Below are 14,577 nucleotides of genomic sequence, written 5' to 3'. Positions count from 1 at the left end.
GAGCTAATAAAAAAAAAAGATAAAACCTAAAGAGTATCATCACCATAATCATAAGTGTAGGTGCAAGGAGTTACAAGCTAGTATTTGCATGCAGCAGTGGATCTCCATGCTCATCAACTAGAAGTCTAATAAGGTTCTTAAGACATTTACTTCAGCCCAAGTGAATGAGCTAGATTGCAAATTCCAAATTGAGAGGGAATAAGCTAGACTGAGTATTGTTTAAACAATTAGGTGTCGAGCAAGACTTTACATTGCTTTTATTGTTAAAGAGGCAAAATAGCAACCCAAAACTCATGACAGCTTAAGATATTTATAATATCAAAAGTGACATACATAATTTAGGAGCAGTACTAGCTTCAGTATGGTATTTTATTCAAAATTTCAATTGTTCCTAGTACAATTAACATTTGTTGAGTTAAATGAGATAATAACAAACAGAAACTTACTTGACAATTTCAGAAGCATCATCCATGGTATATCGCTCCCATTTTGTGTATGCACCTTTCCACAAATTCGGATAAGTTGGCACTTCAAGTGGAAATGACTCTTCATCAATGATGTGCCAGTGGAGGACATTCTACTGAATGCAATCTCATCAAAATACTTTAAATATGGAAAGAAAAGGAAAACAAATTTTGTTTGAAGGAAGAGCAGTGCAATTATTGTTAATATATCTTACAAGTTTAGCGTATGACATAGATTCTATAACTTGTTTGATTGTATCAAGTGGCAAATAGTGCCTCGACGTGTCTGCAAAAAAAAAAAAGGAAAAGAAAACATGTAAGTATGAAATTCATTCCTAAGAAAACCCGTCCAAGACTATAAGGAGTAAAGAAATAGATTGTATGTCAAGAAAAGATTCTACTTACCAAGCAAAAGTCCGCGATAAGTGAATCTTGGCTTATCCTGGATGTACCATGGTGCACTATGCAGTTTTACAGTTTTCGTTCCGTAATCAAAATCACATAGCTGGCTTAATGTCTGGAGAAACAGTATTAACAAGACTAATTAGAGGATAAATCTCACACTCTCACTTCTAACAACTTTTAGCATTAGGTGAAACCATGATAGAGATAATCAAGGATCTTAAAGTGATCCCAACACTATCTCCATAATTGCTTTTTGAATTCAAAAAAATCTCAAAATGTGCACACTCTCTCTCTCTTTGTTCTGTTTATCATATTGGGAACGCAACTGCGCAGGAGCATGTACAGGCACACATCTAGTGCCATGTATCTCGTGCACAGGATAAATCTCAGTCAATGTAACTATGAACTCATGTTACCTCAAGGCCACGCAAAGCGCCAAAGATAGAATTTGCCTGCAGTATATGACATAATAAGTTTAATAACAAACCTCAACAAAGTCATATTGGAAAAAGGAATTTAAACCAAGCCAACCCATTCAGTGCTTGTAATTTAAAAGGTCAACAAGCAGATTCTGTCAACTTCTGAGCTTCAGCCACATTATTAGTTCGTTAAAATGCAAAATACTTGCATAATTTAAACCATAATAAAGGTTAAGAAGCATATGATGACAAGTTTTTGATTTCATGCCAGGTTCCTGAAGCCTACAGTTTCAAGAGGCAAAATGTATGAAAAGAATGGATTAACAACTGGGTCCGCTAATTCCATGAGTGAGCTTGTTAGCACAAGTACAACATTAGTAAAACCAACTTAGGAATCTAACAAGACCAAGAACAAGCAAGGATGGGTATTCTGTCATCAAATGCTTTCTCAAGCCTAAGAAGAGCAATTTCATCTATTTATATATCATATAAACAACGGTAGTATAACAGACATCGGGAGTGCCTGCGAGTGCTTCGAAAAGTTCTTATTGTAGAGAAAGTTGAAAACTATTGTAGAATTTAAATTGAGAGTGTTTCTGAAAAACAGTAAAACGTCGATAAAAACTATAAGGTAAATGTTTGAGAAAAAAGAGCTTAATTATAAATACATTCAAACACCTTCTTAGACAATATTTGTTTGTTTAAATTACGTCGCAAGGAAGCTGATGGCAAAAATTTAAGATGAGATCCTTCGCACATCTTCTTGCAGATAGAGGCGGTACTGCTGGCATAGAGTTATGGAGAAAGCATCCCAGGCTCCCAGACTAAAGTGTTCAAAATCAGTCAAAATAAGATTGACTGCAAAATTGCAAGTTTAGTCAAATGAAGATACTTGTAGGAGGTAGTTATAGCAAATGTCAGGAATTACGTAAGAATACAGACTTTCGGTTAAGTCAGGTTCAATGCTTTAAAAGAAAAGACACGAGACATGATATGCCCAAAACATTAAGGCCAGTCAGGCACGGTGGGGAATCATCTCCAATGTTTATCTGGCAACCATTAAAATGCTTACAAAAAGTCTGTTTGAATGCAGTGATGTTGTTTGGGACAAACTGCTGGGTAATTGCATGATTGGAACTACTTGGATTAAGTGTACCAGAGATGAAAATGTTAAATGGATTTTGGCGAAAACTAGAAAGGATAGTGCTAGAATACATATTTATAAGATGGTCAAAAGGCATTCTGCAGCTCAAGTCCATTTGAGATTTTGATTTCCCAACAAAGATATATGCACATTGAAGTGTATCCTGGAACATACAAAGTTAATATTCAATGCACCTCAATTGTGATTTGCCCAATAATTGAAAGCTTATCGCCTGCAGCCACCATCAATGTGTAGCTTTCATCAACCCCAAGCTGAAGCTACAAAACTCAAAAAGAAAATACATACATTAAACAAAAGAAGAACAAACAGAAGAAACACGATCGTTGGACATCCTGAAGTACCTCCTCGTTTCCGGAGTGAACAACAACATTCAGCTTGGTAAGATCATAGTCAACTCCAGTGCTGTGCGACACAGAACTAGCGTGTTCAAAAATCATCCTTTTATATCTGTCAAAGGCTTCAGATACAATCAAAGAACCGCCGCCATTTCCGCTTGTAACCAGAGACAGCTTGGGGTCAACGGTGAAAGTCTGGTTGCCGGAAGTGTACTGCCAAGGCAGAGGCCATATATATGGGCCATCACCATTATTGAGCTGTAGGTACGGTAGACGTCCAAGATTCCGGGAACTAACAAGCAATGATGCGCAGAACAGCTGCAGAACTAACCGAATAAGATACGAGCGAGGGTTTGACGAGCAAGTAGTAAGACTCATTTTCGGGAGAGAGAGAGTGGAGAATTGGGAGGAAATGGACATTGATTTTGTTGTTAGTGAATGATTTGTAGTGCTCTTGTTCTTCAAACTTAGCTTCCAACGGGGACCACAACCACTATTCCGTGTACCTCTAACTTACCTGTTACTGCTACAAGGAAGGATAGCTTTCTCATATCTTCGGTAAGTGCAAGGGACATTTAGCCCCCTGTAATTTGATGTATGAGTCTGTGGGAAAGGAATTGGTATAGATTAATCAGTGTTTATTTTGTTGTACTAAGAGATGATATAAGATAAAAATTTTATACTATTATTGTTATATCTGAATAATTAATATTACTTTAGGAGATGGTATAAAATTAGTTCTGAAGTTGCTCCAAATGATAATAACCATTGCATCCTCAAAATTTGATTGAATAATAGTAATAAACAACAACAATAATAATAATCAGTTAAACTTTGAGGGTCCAACGGTCATTCTTATTTAGTGCAACATTATGACTAATTTTATACTACCTCCCAAGGTGGTATTAGTTGTTGCGTTGTGACAGTAATTAGTACACGATTTGGGCTTGTGTCAACACACAATTTAATTGAATTAATTAAATCGTATTTAATTAATTGCTTTCGATTAACAGGTATTTATTTCTTTCTGTATTTACGGAATATGAGTGTGTGACTTGTTATAATTGATTCCATTGATAGTACAAATAATAGGTCTGTCCCACACGATGGAACCATAGACAGTCAAGTGATCCGAAAAGACCCGTCACCATGGGTGGTCGTCTAGCAACGGTCCATGGCACTAAAGAATAGGTGAAATGGCTTGAACCTTAAATCTATCGAATGTCATACGGTTACGGGCCTTCCATCGGTCATTTTCCAGTCTTAGTTTAGAGTATGGAATTGGTCATGGGTTTCAGTCCTGGATTAGTCATATATGTTCAATATTTTAATTATGTTTATCCACATGATGAACATAGAAAAATACTTTCTTATTTAATCATTCATTGTGGCCACAAACTCCTGGGAGCACAACACACATCAGAACGCATAGGAGATTGTTATCATCTCATCATAGGCGACGAATCCTCTCTTGGAATTCACCAGTCTTCATATATGTTCTGACTGCACTAGAAAAAGACTTATAATAACCACATTAAAAAATGATTCGTCTTTTACCAAGCCCTAGATACAGCCGTCCCATAGATGAGACTGTGTGTATCTTCAAGTTTGAGGACTAAACCCCATACTATCAACGCCAAAGAGTTCAAGCCATACCGATCAAACCTCACATGCTTCCATATGACGACTCTGCACGAGTTAGTTCAGTCGGCTTGACAACCTTTGTCAACCACCCACTAAAATTGCGTAGACATCATGCGTATGTCGCCTATGAAACACGACACCCATCATATGGATGCAATATTTAGTGCAAGTTTCAATAGAACCCTCGATGCCCATTCTCAAGGTTTACGACTTGAAACATTTCAAATCCAACCCTCGAAAGTTGGTTTCATATTTGCTACCAAATGCGCAAACTCAACTTCATTGGTTGATTAGAGATTTGTGGACTTTGTTGTAGTGTACGAAAATTACATGAGTAAGAACAACAAAGTAAGGCCAAATGAATACTCACTCTTATTCATTTGATTCAATATTACAAAAAAAAAAAAAAGAAATTGATTAAATAGATTACAAAATAGCCAATCTAATTGAATTTATGGTCACCTATTCTAACATATTTTATATGGCTCTACATTGCCTAAACATCTTAAAATATGGCCCCAACCGAGGTTGATGAGCATTAGGCACCCCTTAAGGTTGACATTAAGTATGAATGAGTGCTTAACAACTGCACCCAATGTAGGACTCTTGGTCATGCTGCAGATATGTGCCCTTTTAATAAGTATTCTGCTCAAGCACCAGTGCAAATTTTTGTACGTAAATAGCAGAGTCAACGACATTCAACCACTATATCCACTAAGAGCCAAGTGGATGGTGACATTGAAAAATGCTAAGATAGGAAGAAGGATGATCGGTTAACAACTGAATATCAACATAGCTCATTAACGTACTAGTTTAGAAAGGCAAACTTCTACTTCGAGGCTCTTTATGTAGGAAAAGGAGGATGATGCGAAGGGCAAGGAGCTGGTTCTTACAATCAATTTGACATGCTACGGGCAGAAATGGAGGAATGGGAGTATGACTGTAACTTATATGCAAGCCTCAATTTGCAAAGTAGCCAATTGCAAACTCAACATGATAGCAGCTACCTCATGGAATGCTCGAGGGCTGAATCTAGGGGACCACCAACAAGTTGTTAGGACCCTCATTTAGGAAGCTAGACTCGAGTTCGTAAGCTTAGTAGAAACAGAAGTTGCATAGTGAAATTTGCATTTTGTTCAGGTGAGTTTTAGCCCTCAATTCAAATGGTTTATTGATTATGCATTAGATGTAGGGAGTTGTATCTGGATCGACTGGAATGAAAGGAGTAGTTAGGAAGCTAGACTCGAGTTCGTAAGTTTAGTAGAAACAGAAGTTGCATAGTGAAATTCGCATTTTGTTCAGGTGAGTTTTAGCCCTCAATTCAAATGGTTTATTGATTATGCATAGGGAGTCGTATCTGGATCGAGTGAAATGAAAGGAGTAGAAGTGGAGATCTTGGGAACTCACTAGCAATTTCTCCACTATCGAGTGTTTAGCCACTGATTGGACTAAATAGATACTTATGGACAGGCTCAAACGCAAAACAATATAGCTATCATCTACTTCTAATAGTTTCTAGGTATGGAAGAAGTTGATGAAGCTACGACCTCAAGTTATTGAAAGGTTAGAATATAGAGTGGGTAAGGGACAACAATTTTTCCTTTGGCAAGATCCTTAGCATATGGTAAGAGTGCATATACATAGGTATCCTTGAGGTCCTCGCATTATAGGCCTTGGATGGCACTGAACTAGGTGAATTTTATCGTGAACATTTAGGCTCCAAGTTCCATACATGTATAACCCTTACCTCAACCGTCTCTCTTCCTTAATTTAGGGCATAGAATTAGGCATCGATTTCCTATTCTGAATTAGGCAACTATACTTCATACTTGAGATGCATTTGCTCTATTGATCGACCTAGGGAACCATTCCCTACTCGATCAATTGCTACAACTGCAGACTTAAAGAGTCGAAATCATCTCAGAGCGTATAAGAGATATAACTGTCAAATAGTGACAGGGAACAGATTCTCTCTTGAAGTCCACCATCCTCACTCAGATTCTAACTGCACTGGATAAGACTTATAATGACCATATCAAAGTCACAGTCACCTCTTGCGAGATCCAAGATATAACAATCATATGCATGCGAATGCCATGATTCCTCAAGTTCGAGGACTCGTACTATCGAAACTAGGAATACCATTCATATCGATCAAGCGTCCAAGATTTCATATGAGGATTACCGCGAGTTAGTTAGTAGGCTGACCAATCTTGTCAACTAACCTACTAAAATTGGATAGACCACCTATGTTTGTCATCGATGGAATATGACATTTGTCCAATAAATGCAATGCTCAGTGCAAATCTCTATAGAACTCTCGATGCCCTGTCTCGAGGTCCTCAATTTGTAACGTTTCAGATCAATTTTTAAAAGTTGGTCTCATAACTGTCATCAATGACGTAGCCCAACTACAAATAGTTTATTACTGTAAAATAATTAAAATAATTATATATTACGTAATAAAGTAGCACATGATAATATTTTGGTGAGATAATCCATTAATTTCAGCAAAAACAAAAATTCAATGATTAAGAGTAACATTGTAAATAGTTTAGGTGGCTAATACATACAGTTTTTAAGCCAGGGGACATGCACATAACTTAGACTATTTCAGAATCTCCGTCGAAATATTACATCAAAAATGAAACACGGAGTATAATGCAATATTTTACAACAATTATGGTGTCATTTGCAAAACTTGAAAACTTAAGGAGCAAAGTGTATTGCCCCTATGGATTGTCGCATTTGACCTTTTTTTTGTTTGGGTTAACTGCACTTTCTTTATTTGAAGTTTGGTATAATTATATGTAAACTTTTTATGATTTGAAAAATTATATCTAGCACCCTTTGAGGTTTGCTTTCGTCTAATAAATAAATCCATTTGTTAGTCAAAATTTGCTGAATTTATTAATATTAACAAAAAAATTAGGAAAAAAAATATTTACCCCTAGTTGACTTATTACTAATTTATTGTAGGTCAAATAAATATTTTTATGACCAAATTACCCTCATACGTCTTCACACATTAATACATATGAGGAGGTATATTTTCATCATTATAAGGGTAGTTTCGTAGAAAATAAATTATTTGACCTGTAATAAATCAATAATAGGTTAATCGAGGGAAAATATCAATTTTATTTAGTTTTTTTTTTATTAATATCAGTAAATTCAGTGAACTTTAACTAATGGAGGGACTTATTTGTTGTGCTAAATGTAATTTTTCAAATTATAGAGTATTCATGTATAAGGGTAATTACACTCCCCTCCCCTCAAGTTTGATGTAATTACACGTAGACCCCCTATGGTTTGAAAAATTATACCTAACACCCCTAAGATTTGCTTCCGTCTAACAAATAAGTCCCTTCATTAGTCAAAATTCACCGAAATTACTGATATTAACAACAAAATAGAAAAAATCTATATTTATCCCAATTGGTTTATTATTGACTTATTACAAGTCAAATAATTTTTTTTTATTATCAAATGACCCTCATACGTCTTTACGCGTTAATATATATGACGAGATATATCTTCACCGTAATAAGGATAAGGTAGTTCGAAAAAAATTATTTGATTTTCAATAAGTCAGTAAAAAATCAACCAATGATAAATATCAATTTTTATTTAATTTTTTTGATAATATAAATAAATTTAGTGAATTTTGCTAGGAACTTATTTGTTAAAATGAAAATAAATCTCAAAAGTATTAAATATAATTTCCTAATTTGCATGGTAATTTATCCCATATATATAATTTACCTGGTCAAAGGGGAGTGCAATTATCCCTTTTTCTTTTTATTAATCTTTTCGATTATCGTTTGACATTCAAACTACCCAAGAAATAATCCCGTGCATAACCATTTGGGTTTTGCATTTTTCACATTTTTCTGTTGAAAATTCATCTCTACGCTTTCGATTTCACTGATTAGCCAAAAAGAAGAAGGAAAATGTCTTCTCCAATGGAGACGGATACACAACTTCCCAACGGAAACGCTGCTGCCGCTACCGCCATTACTCCTCCGTCGAAGTTGGGGAAATTGGCGGACTGCCTGAAACTGGAACATCAGTTCCTTCGCGTGCCTTTCGAGCACTACAAGAAGACGATCCGCGCCAATCACCGAGTAGTCGAGAAGGAAGTCTCCGCCGTCATATCCGGCGTCTCAGACGCCGCCGATTCAGACCTCTCGCGAGACGACGCCGTCAACCAACTTAATTCTCTGGTCTCCCGACTGCAGGGCCTCAAAAGAAAGGTATGTCATTGTTATTTATATTTGTGTATAATTTGGTATGACCAGATTTTCCTTTTCTTCCGCGCAATACTTGTGTTTATACTTTTTATTTGAATACGGTTTATAGTTACTAGTAATTCAAAAGGATGGTAACCAAAAGAATTGCCTTTACTTCTATGGATTATAAAATCAGTGTTCTTTACTAAAAGGGAATTCAGCGAATTGGGGGTGGTCAAATTGAAGTATTAGTTTCTTGTTTTGGCTTATTTTAAATTGAATTTTGGGGAAAACAGTAAGTTATTTGGAATTTGAGTTTTCGGTAAGATGGTTGTTATGTTCAATTCCCATTTTTGTCATTGGGGGGGCAGCTTGGATTAGGATCAGTTTAGCTTTCAATTATTGAACTGAAACAATGTTCGACTCTGTTATTTATGCGAAATGAAGTTGTGGTTGCCATTGTCCTCTTGAAAGTTGTCCTTGAGTTATCATAAATTTGTTGGATAATTCTAAGTTTGATTTTTGGTTAAAATATCAGTTGGAAGAGGGAAGTCGAACGGAGCACTTGCAAGCACAGAAATGTCGAGCTAGGCTAGACCATTTAGACTCCGCAGAAGTGGACAATTTGTCAGAGTGGAACAGCATCCGCTTGAAGCGGATACTTGTTGACTATATGTTGCGAATGTCGTATTATGACACTGCTTTAAAGCTTGCACAGAGCAGCAATATTCAGGTTATATTATGAACTGTTTCATCATTTTAGCTTCAGGGTGGTCATTTCTGATGGTAATTCTTACCCCAAAATAAAAAATTTCAGTATATGCCTTGTATATGGCAACCATCAATCATCAACTGCTTTTGACTATCATTGATCACTTCTTGCTTATTTGGAAAAAGGAGAGATGAATAAGACTTGGTGTCGCCAGACTATTTAATTGTCATTATTACAAGTCTCAGCACCAATCTGAAGAAGTAACTGGGTTAGATTTTGAAGAAACATGCAATATATGTGTTTTGTCGAATCGATTTCCTGAATGGATCTCATAGTAATGTTACTACTCCAGCGTGTTGTTGTCGTAGTCCCTGTGACAGACTGGCATCTAGATGACATTTGATCTATCTTAGCAGGATCTTGTTGATGTAGATGTGTTTCATGAGGCAAAAAAGGTTATTGATGCACTTCAAAAGAAGGAGGTTGGCCCAGCTCTGACTTGGTGTGCTGACAACAAATCTAAACTGAAGAAGTCAAAGGTAAATTACTTTCTTCTATCTTCCTTCTGCTCTTGATTTCTTTTCTTGGCCTTAGCTCAACATTATTTTATGAGTTGAAAGGCATCTGTTAGTCTTCCTTCTTGAGTAGATGATCAGAAACTGCATTGGAGCAAAGATTTTGTAAAACACCAAAGTATCTTTATGCACCTGGGTAAATGGTCTTATGTATCAAAATACGGTAAATTCAGGAGAGGTCGAGGTCTCTAAATTAACTTCAGATGATTGCAATAAGTTTTCTGCAATTCGATTAACTTAATGCCACATAATTGTAGGAAGCACACTGTTGATAGTAGCGACTAAACTTCAATGAGGTCAACATAACTGTGGATTAAGAATATTTAAGTCCATATATCCTTCATTCACAATTTTCTTGATGGATAGGATAACAGTTGTGGGTTCTTTTTAATCTAAAAATTTATTTAGGTTTTTGGAATTGGGATTATTTATAGGCTTTTGCTGGTTTACCTGAATTATCATTTATTAGTTCTCAGCCAATTCTTCTACACTTCTGGAAACCAGACCTTATGGATATTTCCAAGAGAACTAATAACAAGTACTTAGCAGAATTTAGGTTAAGGATTAGCAGAGAACTACGAAATAGTAATTTGGAGGTTAAGCCATTAAGGATCCTTAACTCTTGGGAATTCGGCTAAATAGTATCCTTCTGCATCTCTCTTGACACTTAGCAAGATTTGGATTTTGACTTTGATGGTCATGGTATTGGCCCACCATCTTTTTGAATTGGTTGTTGAATCTGAAGATGAGATTTTCTGAAACATCTTCATCAGTCACTCTTTCTTCATAAATGTTGGATACTATAGTCATTTATTTGCAAAGGCTGAAGATTTGATATTGGGATAAAGCATCTAAATTCATTCATAGATGTAATTTCCATTAAAAGATCTAAAATTGTGAATTTCTTCATAGGAGGCCTGTGGAGTAAGTTTGTAACATGGTTCCTATATGTTTGTATATGTTGGACAGGGTAAAAAAGGATAGTATATTGCTTGTTTATTGTAATAGTATTATTGGCTTGTCCTATATATTAGTAACTTATCCTTTATTCAGATCTACTTGATCTTTTTTGCATTTCTAAAAGAATAGGCCATCAAAATTTAGTTTTGGGAAGTTGATGGTAAGAATTTGTGATGGTGCTGAAGGAGGGGATTCATGAGGACTAGATTGCTCATGCCTCATAGTCTTGGTAGATGTTGTGCAAGGTTTCGGTTGATTCTTTTGCTTTGAACTTTGAACCATAAGATGTTAGGTTCTGTTTAAATTCTTATGCCTAGAGGGACCAATGGGATTGAAACATGACTCCTATGAGTTTTTACAGAGTTCTGCCTAAGAAATTTGATTCCAGTTAACCCATCAGGATGTTGGGTTATGTGGTTAGTGTTTAATTTTCCTTGGGTTGGGATGGATGAATGGGATAAGGGGGTAGATTCCAGATTTCTGGCAAAGTTTACGTGTTTGCATTTAGTGGGCTAGGGACCATTGAATTGGGTTTGGTGAACACCATCTGACCTTGAAATTGGGTGTGGGATATGTCATGGGTTCAAGGCTATATTTTTAACTTTGTAATGAGCCTATAAAAAGCTCTATAAATATTAGAACATAATTTCATTGTAATTGTAGTTCTTAATGTAAAAAGTAAGAAAATCAGTAATATGGAATCAACAAGAGGTAAAATTCGGTAAAGAATGAAAATAAGTTGGGCAATTTAAAAAACATGCTTCAATGGGACTGAGTATACTGTCATGTCAGATACCCTGCAATCTCTTAGAGTGAGGAAGACAGCTAATATCTAATTCTTCTCTCGTTAAAGGCTGGATAGCAATTTGGATAAGACCAATATGCAGGAACTTTTCAACCATTTTTAATATGTTTACTGATTGAAGATTTTGAAAACAAAAGCAGAGTTTATAAGTCTGAAACGAATAGTAAAACGTGTTATTTAGTTTCTATGGTATATGCAGACTTAAAGTATTTAAAAGAATTCTTATAAATCTCTTTTGTATTAATTTTTGGATGCTTTGAATCAAGTGGATCTTTGCCTTCCCAAACAGTTTTTCCTGCTGTAATCATATTGAAATGCTGTCTATAGATAAGATATTTGAACAAACCAAATGTAATAAGAAAATAAGATAACTACCAACAGGTGAACTCTCTGGGAAGTCAAATATGTTAAATATTTAAGTATTTCATGTTAATGATATATGCTTAAGATATTTTTGTTATATATATATATATATTATATGTTAAGGTTCAAGGTTGAAAAGTAACTAACTTAGGTTGACTAAAAAACCCTTATATATATACTTACTTATTCTATATCCCCAGCTCTTTTATTAATTAATTCTATTAGTAAAGTTCTATTCATGCAAATTTGAAGTCACTTCGTTTTATGAGTTTTAATCATTTATTTATTTATTTTTTTCTCTTTAAATTGAATTAAATCATAATAAAAAAATTAAATTACGCATGTGCATCAAATGCTTTTCCGTATACTAGTATATACTATAGCTCTTTATATGAGTTCTTTAAAGTATCAGAGTCATGAGATTTGAGAAAATTGAACTGTATAAGGAGGTCAGTTAGAATTTAGGACCCTTGCATTCCAGAACCGGAGAAGAACTTCATGGTTCACACAACTCTTGCATATTCAAAGGAGGTAGAGCGCCACTGGGTACAAAAGGCGTATGTCCTGAGCATTTTAGCATATGCTCTGTAAAGGAAATGGCAAGGCGTCCGTCGCAAAGGCATCCCTTGGGCCTGACTCCTCAATGTCTTTTATATACGTGTCTGCTCCTATATAATTCACCTGCTTACTGCTGGATGGGTGAACTGGTTATCAAAACTAAAGAGATCCTTTGTTCTATTCGTCTCATAAGCCTTTGATCACTTTGTTAAAAATCGTTTGGCCTATTCTGGAAATTTCATGCTAAACTGGTTAAACAGTCTCTCTTCCAACCATATCACCATGGTTTATTCCGGATGAAATGAAAAATTTTCTAGAACTTGGCTAGAACTGAGAGTAGATGTTATGATGTATTGGGGGTCTGTTCTGTTAAAGTTTATTTCTAGAAGAAGATGGTAAATCGAAGGACTAGTTAAAGGTCTGGCACAGTTGGGAAGTTCTTTATGAGGGGATTTTTAATGTGTTTGAATGTTGTAAATTTGATTCTTTTATTTCCTTTTTCTGATTTAAATTTTTTTTATTTTTCCAGGATTTGAATTTGGTACGAATAGTTTTGTTAAATCCTAGTTCAAGATTTACATTCTTTATTGCATTTCCTTGTTATTCTTTTAGTGGAAATGGGTATTAAAGAGTCTGCATTCACACTATTAACTCTCTCAATTTAGATTTCCGACATAAGGATATCTATTCTTCTGATTTTCAGACTTTTTACCACTCTCAATTCTCTAGCAATTTAGATTTTCAACAGTACTTATCTTTACTTAAGATGTTCAATTTTAATGGCAAGAACCTGTTAGTATGATCCTGGGAGAAATTTATGCAGTTTCACTTTAGTCATGAGAATTTAAAGGTTGTTTCTTTTATAGTCTTATCGCCCTTTTCTTTTATTTATAGTATTTCCTTTCTGAATTTGTTTCACTCCTTTAATTTCGAGTTAATGGACTGTCTTGCTTCATGTAGCTATTGTTGCAGGCCATCTGATTTATCATGAACTGAAGGACTCTGGAGGTTGCACATGAGTTCTTGTTTGCTTAGAATACATTTTCTCAGTTTCATAGGAAGGTTTCTTAACAGTATATGCCACATCTGGAAGAAATAGCACTTTTGAATTGATTTTCTTGGAAGAGCCTAGACTTAATAACAAACAATGAGTCGAAAATATATTCCTCCAGCCCATACTTCTCTGCAATCATATGGCTGTTTGGTTTCTTTGTTTTAAATGTTCAGTTTATTGCTTACTTCATGGAAATCTGTTGGACCATGTTATGAACTTAACATACTGATCTTGTTGTATCAATATACAAATGCTTTCAGTTGTCGCTGCAGTCTATGGTCTAGTGTTATTTCCCTTTCATACATTACCTGTCAGCGTGTGTAATGCTGCATGCCATTGCAGAGCAAATTTGAGTTCCAGTTGAGACTGCAAGAATTCATTGAGTTGGTAAGAGCTGAAAATAATATGCAAGCTATATCATATGCTCGGAAGTATCTGGCACCTTGGGGAGCTACCCACATGAAAGAATTGCAGCGTGTCATGGCAACACTAGCTTTCAGAAGTAATACTGAATGTGCGACGTACAAGGTAAAAACCATTTCCTGACTCCTGGTTGAAATTTCATGTCTTTATGGATTCTCGAATTTGCGTTGGTGCTTAGTCTCATATTTCATTTCTGATTCTTGTCTCTGCTTCACAATAAATTGATGGTTGATATGTACTATGATAATTCTTTGATCTACTTGCTTAAACTTTTGTTTGGCCTTGAAAAAGTTAAAATTGTCACAAAGCACCACCGCTAAAGGTCCTCCTAGGAGCTTCTGGAATTTTATAATTATTTTGAAGTTATCCTTGTCAATTTTGCCCTCGTTAAATTTTAATAATCAGTTTGTAAACCTCATTTACATCAATGAAACTTTCCCTTCCTCGCTTGTCATTTACATCA

General features: G+C 35.4%; 2 protein-coding genes across 2 annotated transcripts in view; one reads left to right on the top strand and one right to left on the bottom strand.

The window, feature by feature from the left end:
- The window catches only part of LOC105161032 (beta-hexosaminidase 1), a 16,471-nt gene extending 13,113 nt beyond the window's left edge, over window positions 1–3,358 (bottom strand). The window contains exons 1-6 of the mRNA XM_011078592.2: window positions 2,795–3,358; window positions 2,627–2,710; window positions 1,286–1,321; window positions 870–981; window positions 680–750; window positions 447–577 (exon numbers count right to left, since the gene is read on the bottom strand). Coding sequence (XP_011076894.1) covers window positions 447–577; window positions 680–750; window positions 870–981; window positions 1,286–1,321; window positions 2,627–2,710; window positions 2,795–3,208 — 848 coding nt within the window. The 5' untranslated portion in view covers window positions 3,209–3,358. The remainder of the gene's footprint in view (window positions 1–446; window positions 578–679; window positions 751–869; window positions 982–1,285; window positions 1,322–2,626; window positions 2,711–2,794) is intronic.
- LOC105161031 (macrophage erythroblast attacher) overlaps window positions 8,266–14,577 on the top strand; it is a 10,239-nt gene continuing 3,927 nt past the window's right edge. Inside the window, exons 1-4 of the mRNA XM_011078590.2 lie at window positions 8,266–8,688; window positions 9,203–9,397; window positions 9,793–9,915; window positions 14,034–14,219. Coding sequence (XP_011076892.1) covers window positions 8,386–8,688; window positions 9,203–9,397; window positions 9,793–9,915; window positions 14,034–14,219 — 807 coding nt within the window. The 5' untranslated portion in view covers window positions 8,266–8,385. The remainder of the gene's footprint in view (window positions 8,689–9,202; window positions 9,398–9,792; window positions 9,916–14,033; window positions 14,220–14,577) is intronic.

This window comes from Sesamum indicum, linkage group LG4 (genome assembly GCF_000512975.1).
Source record: "Sesamum indicum cultivar Zhongzhi No. 13 linkage group LG4, S_indicum_v1.0, whole genome shotgun sequence".
NCBI classification, from domain to species: domain Eukaryota; kingdom Viridiplantae; phylum Streptophyta; class Magnoliopsida; order Lamiales; family Pedaliaceae; genus Sesamum; species Sesamum indicum.
This window is presented reverse-complemented; position numbering and strand designations above follow the sequence as displayed.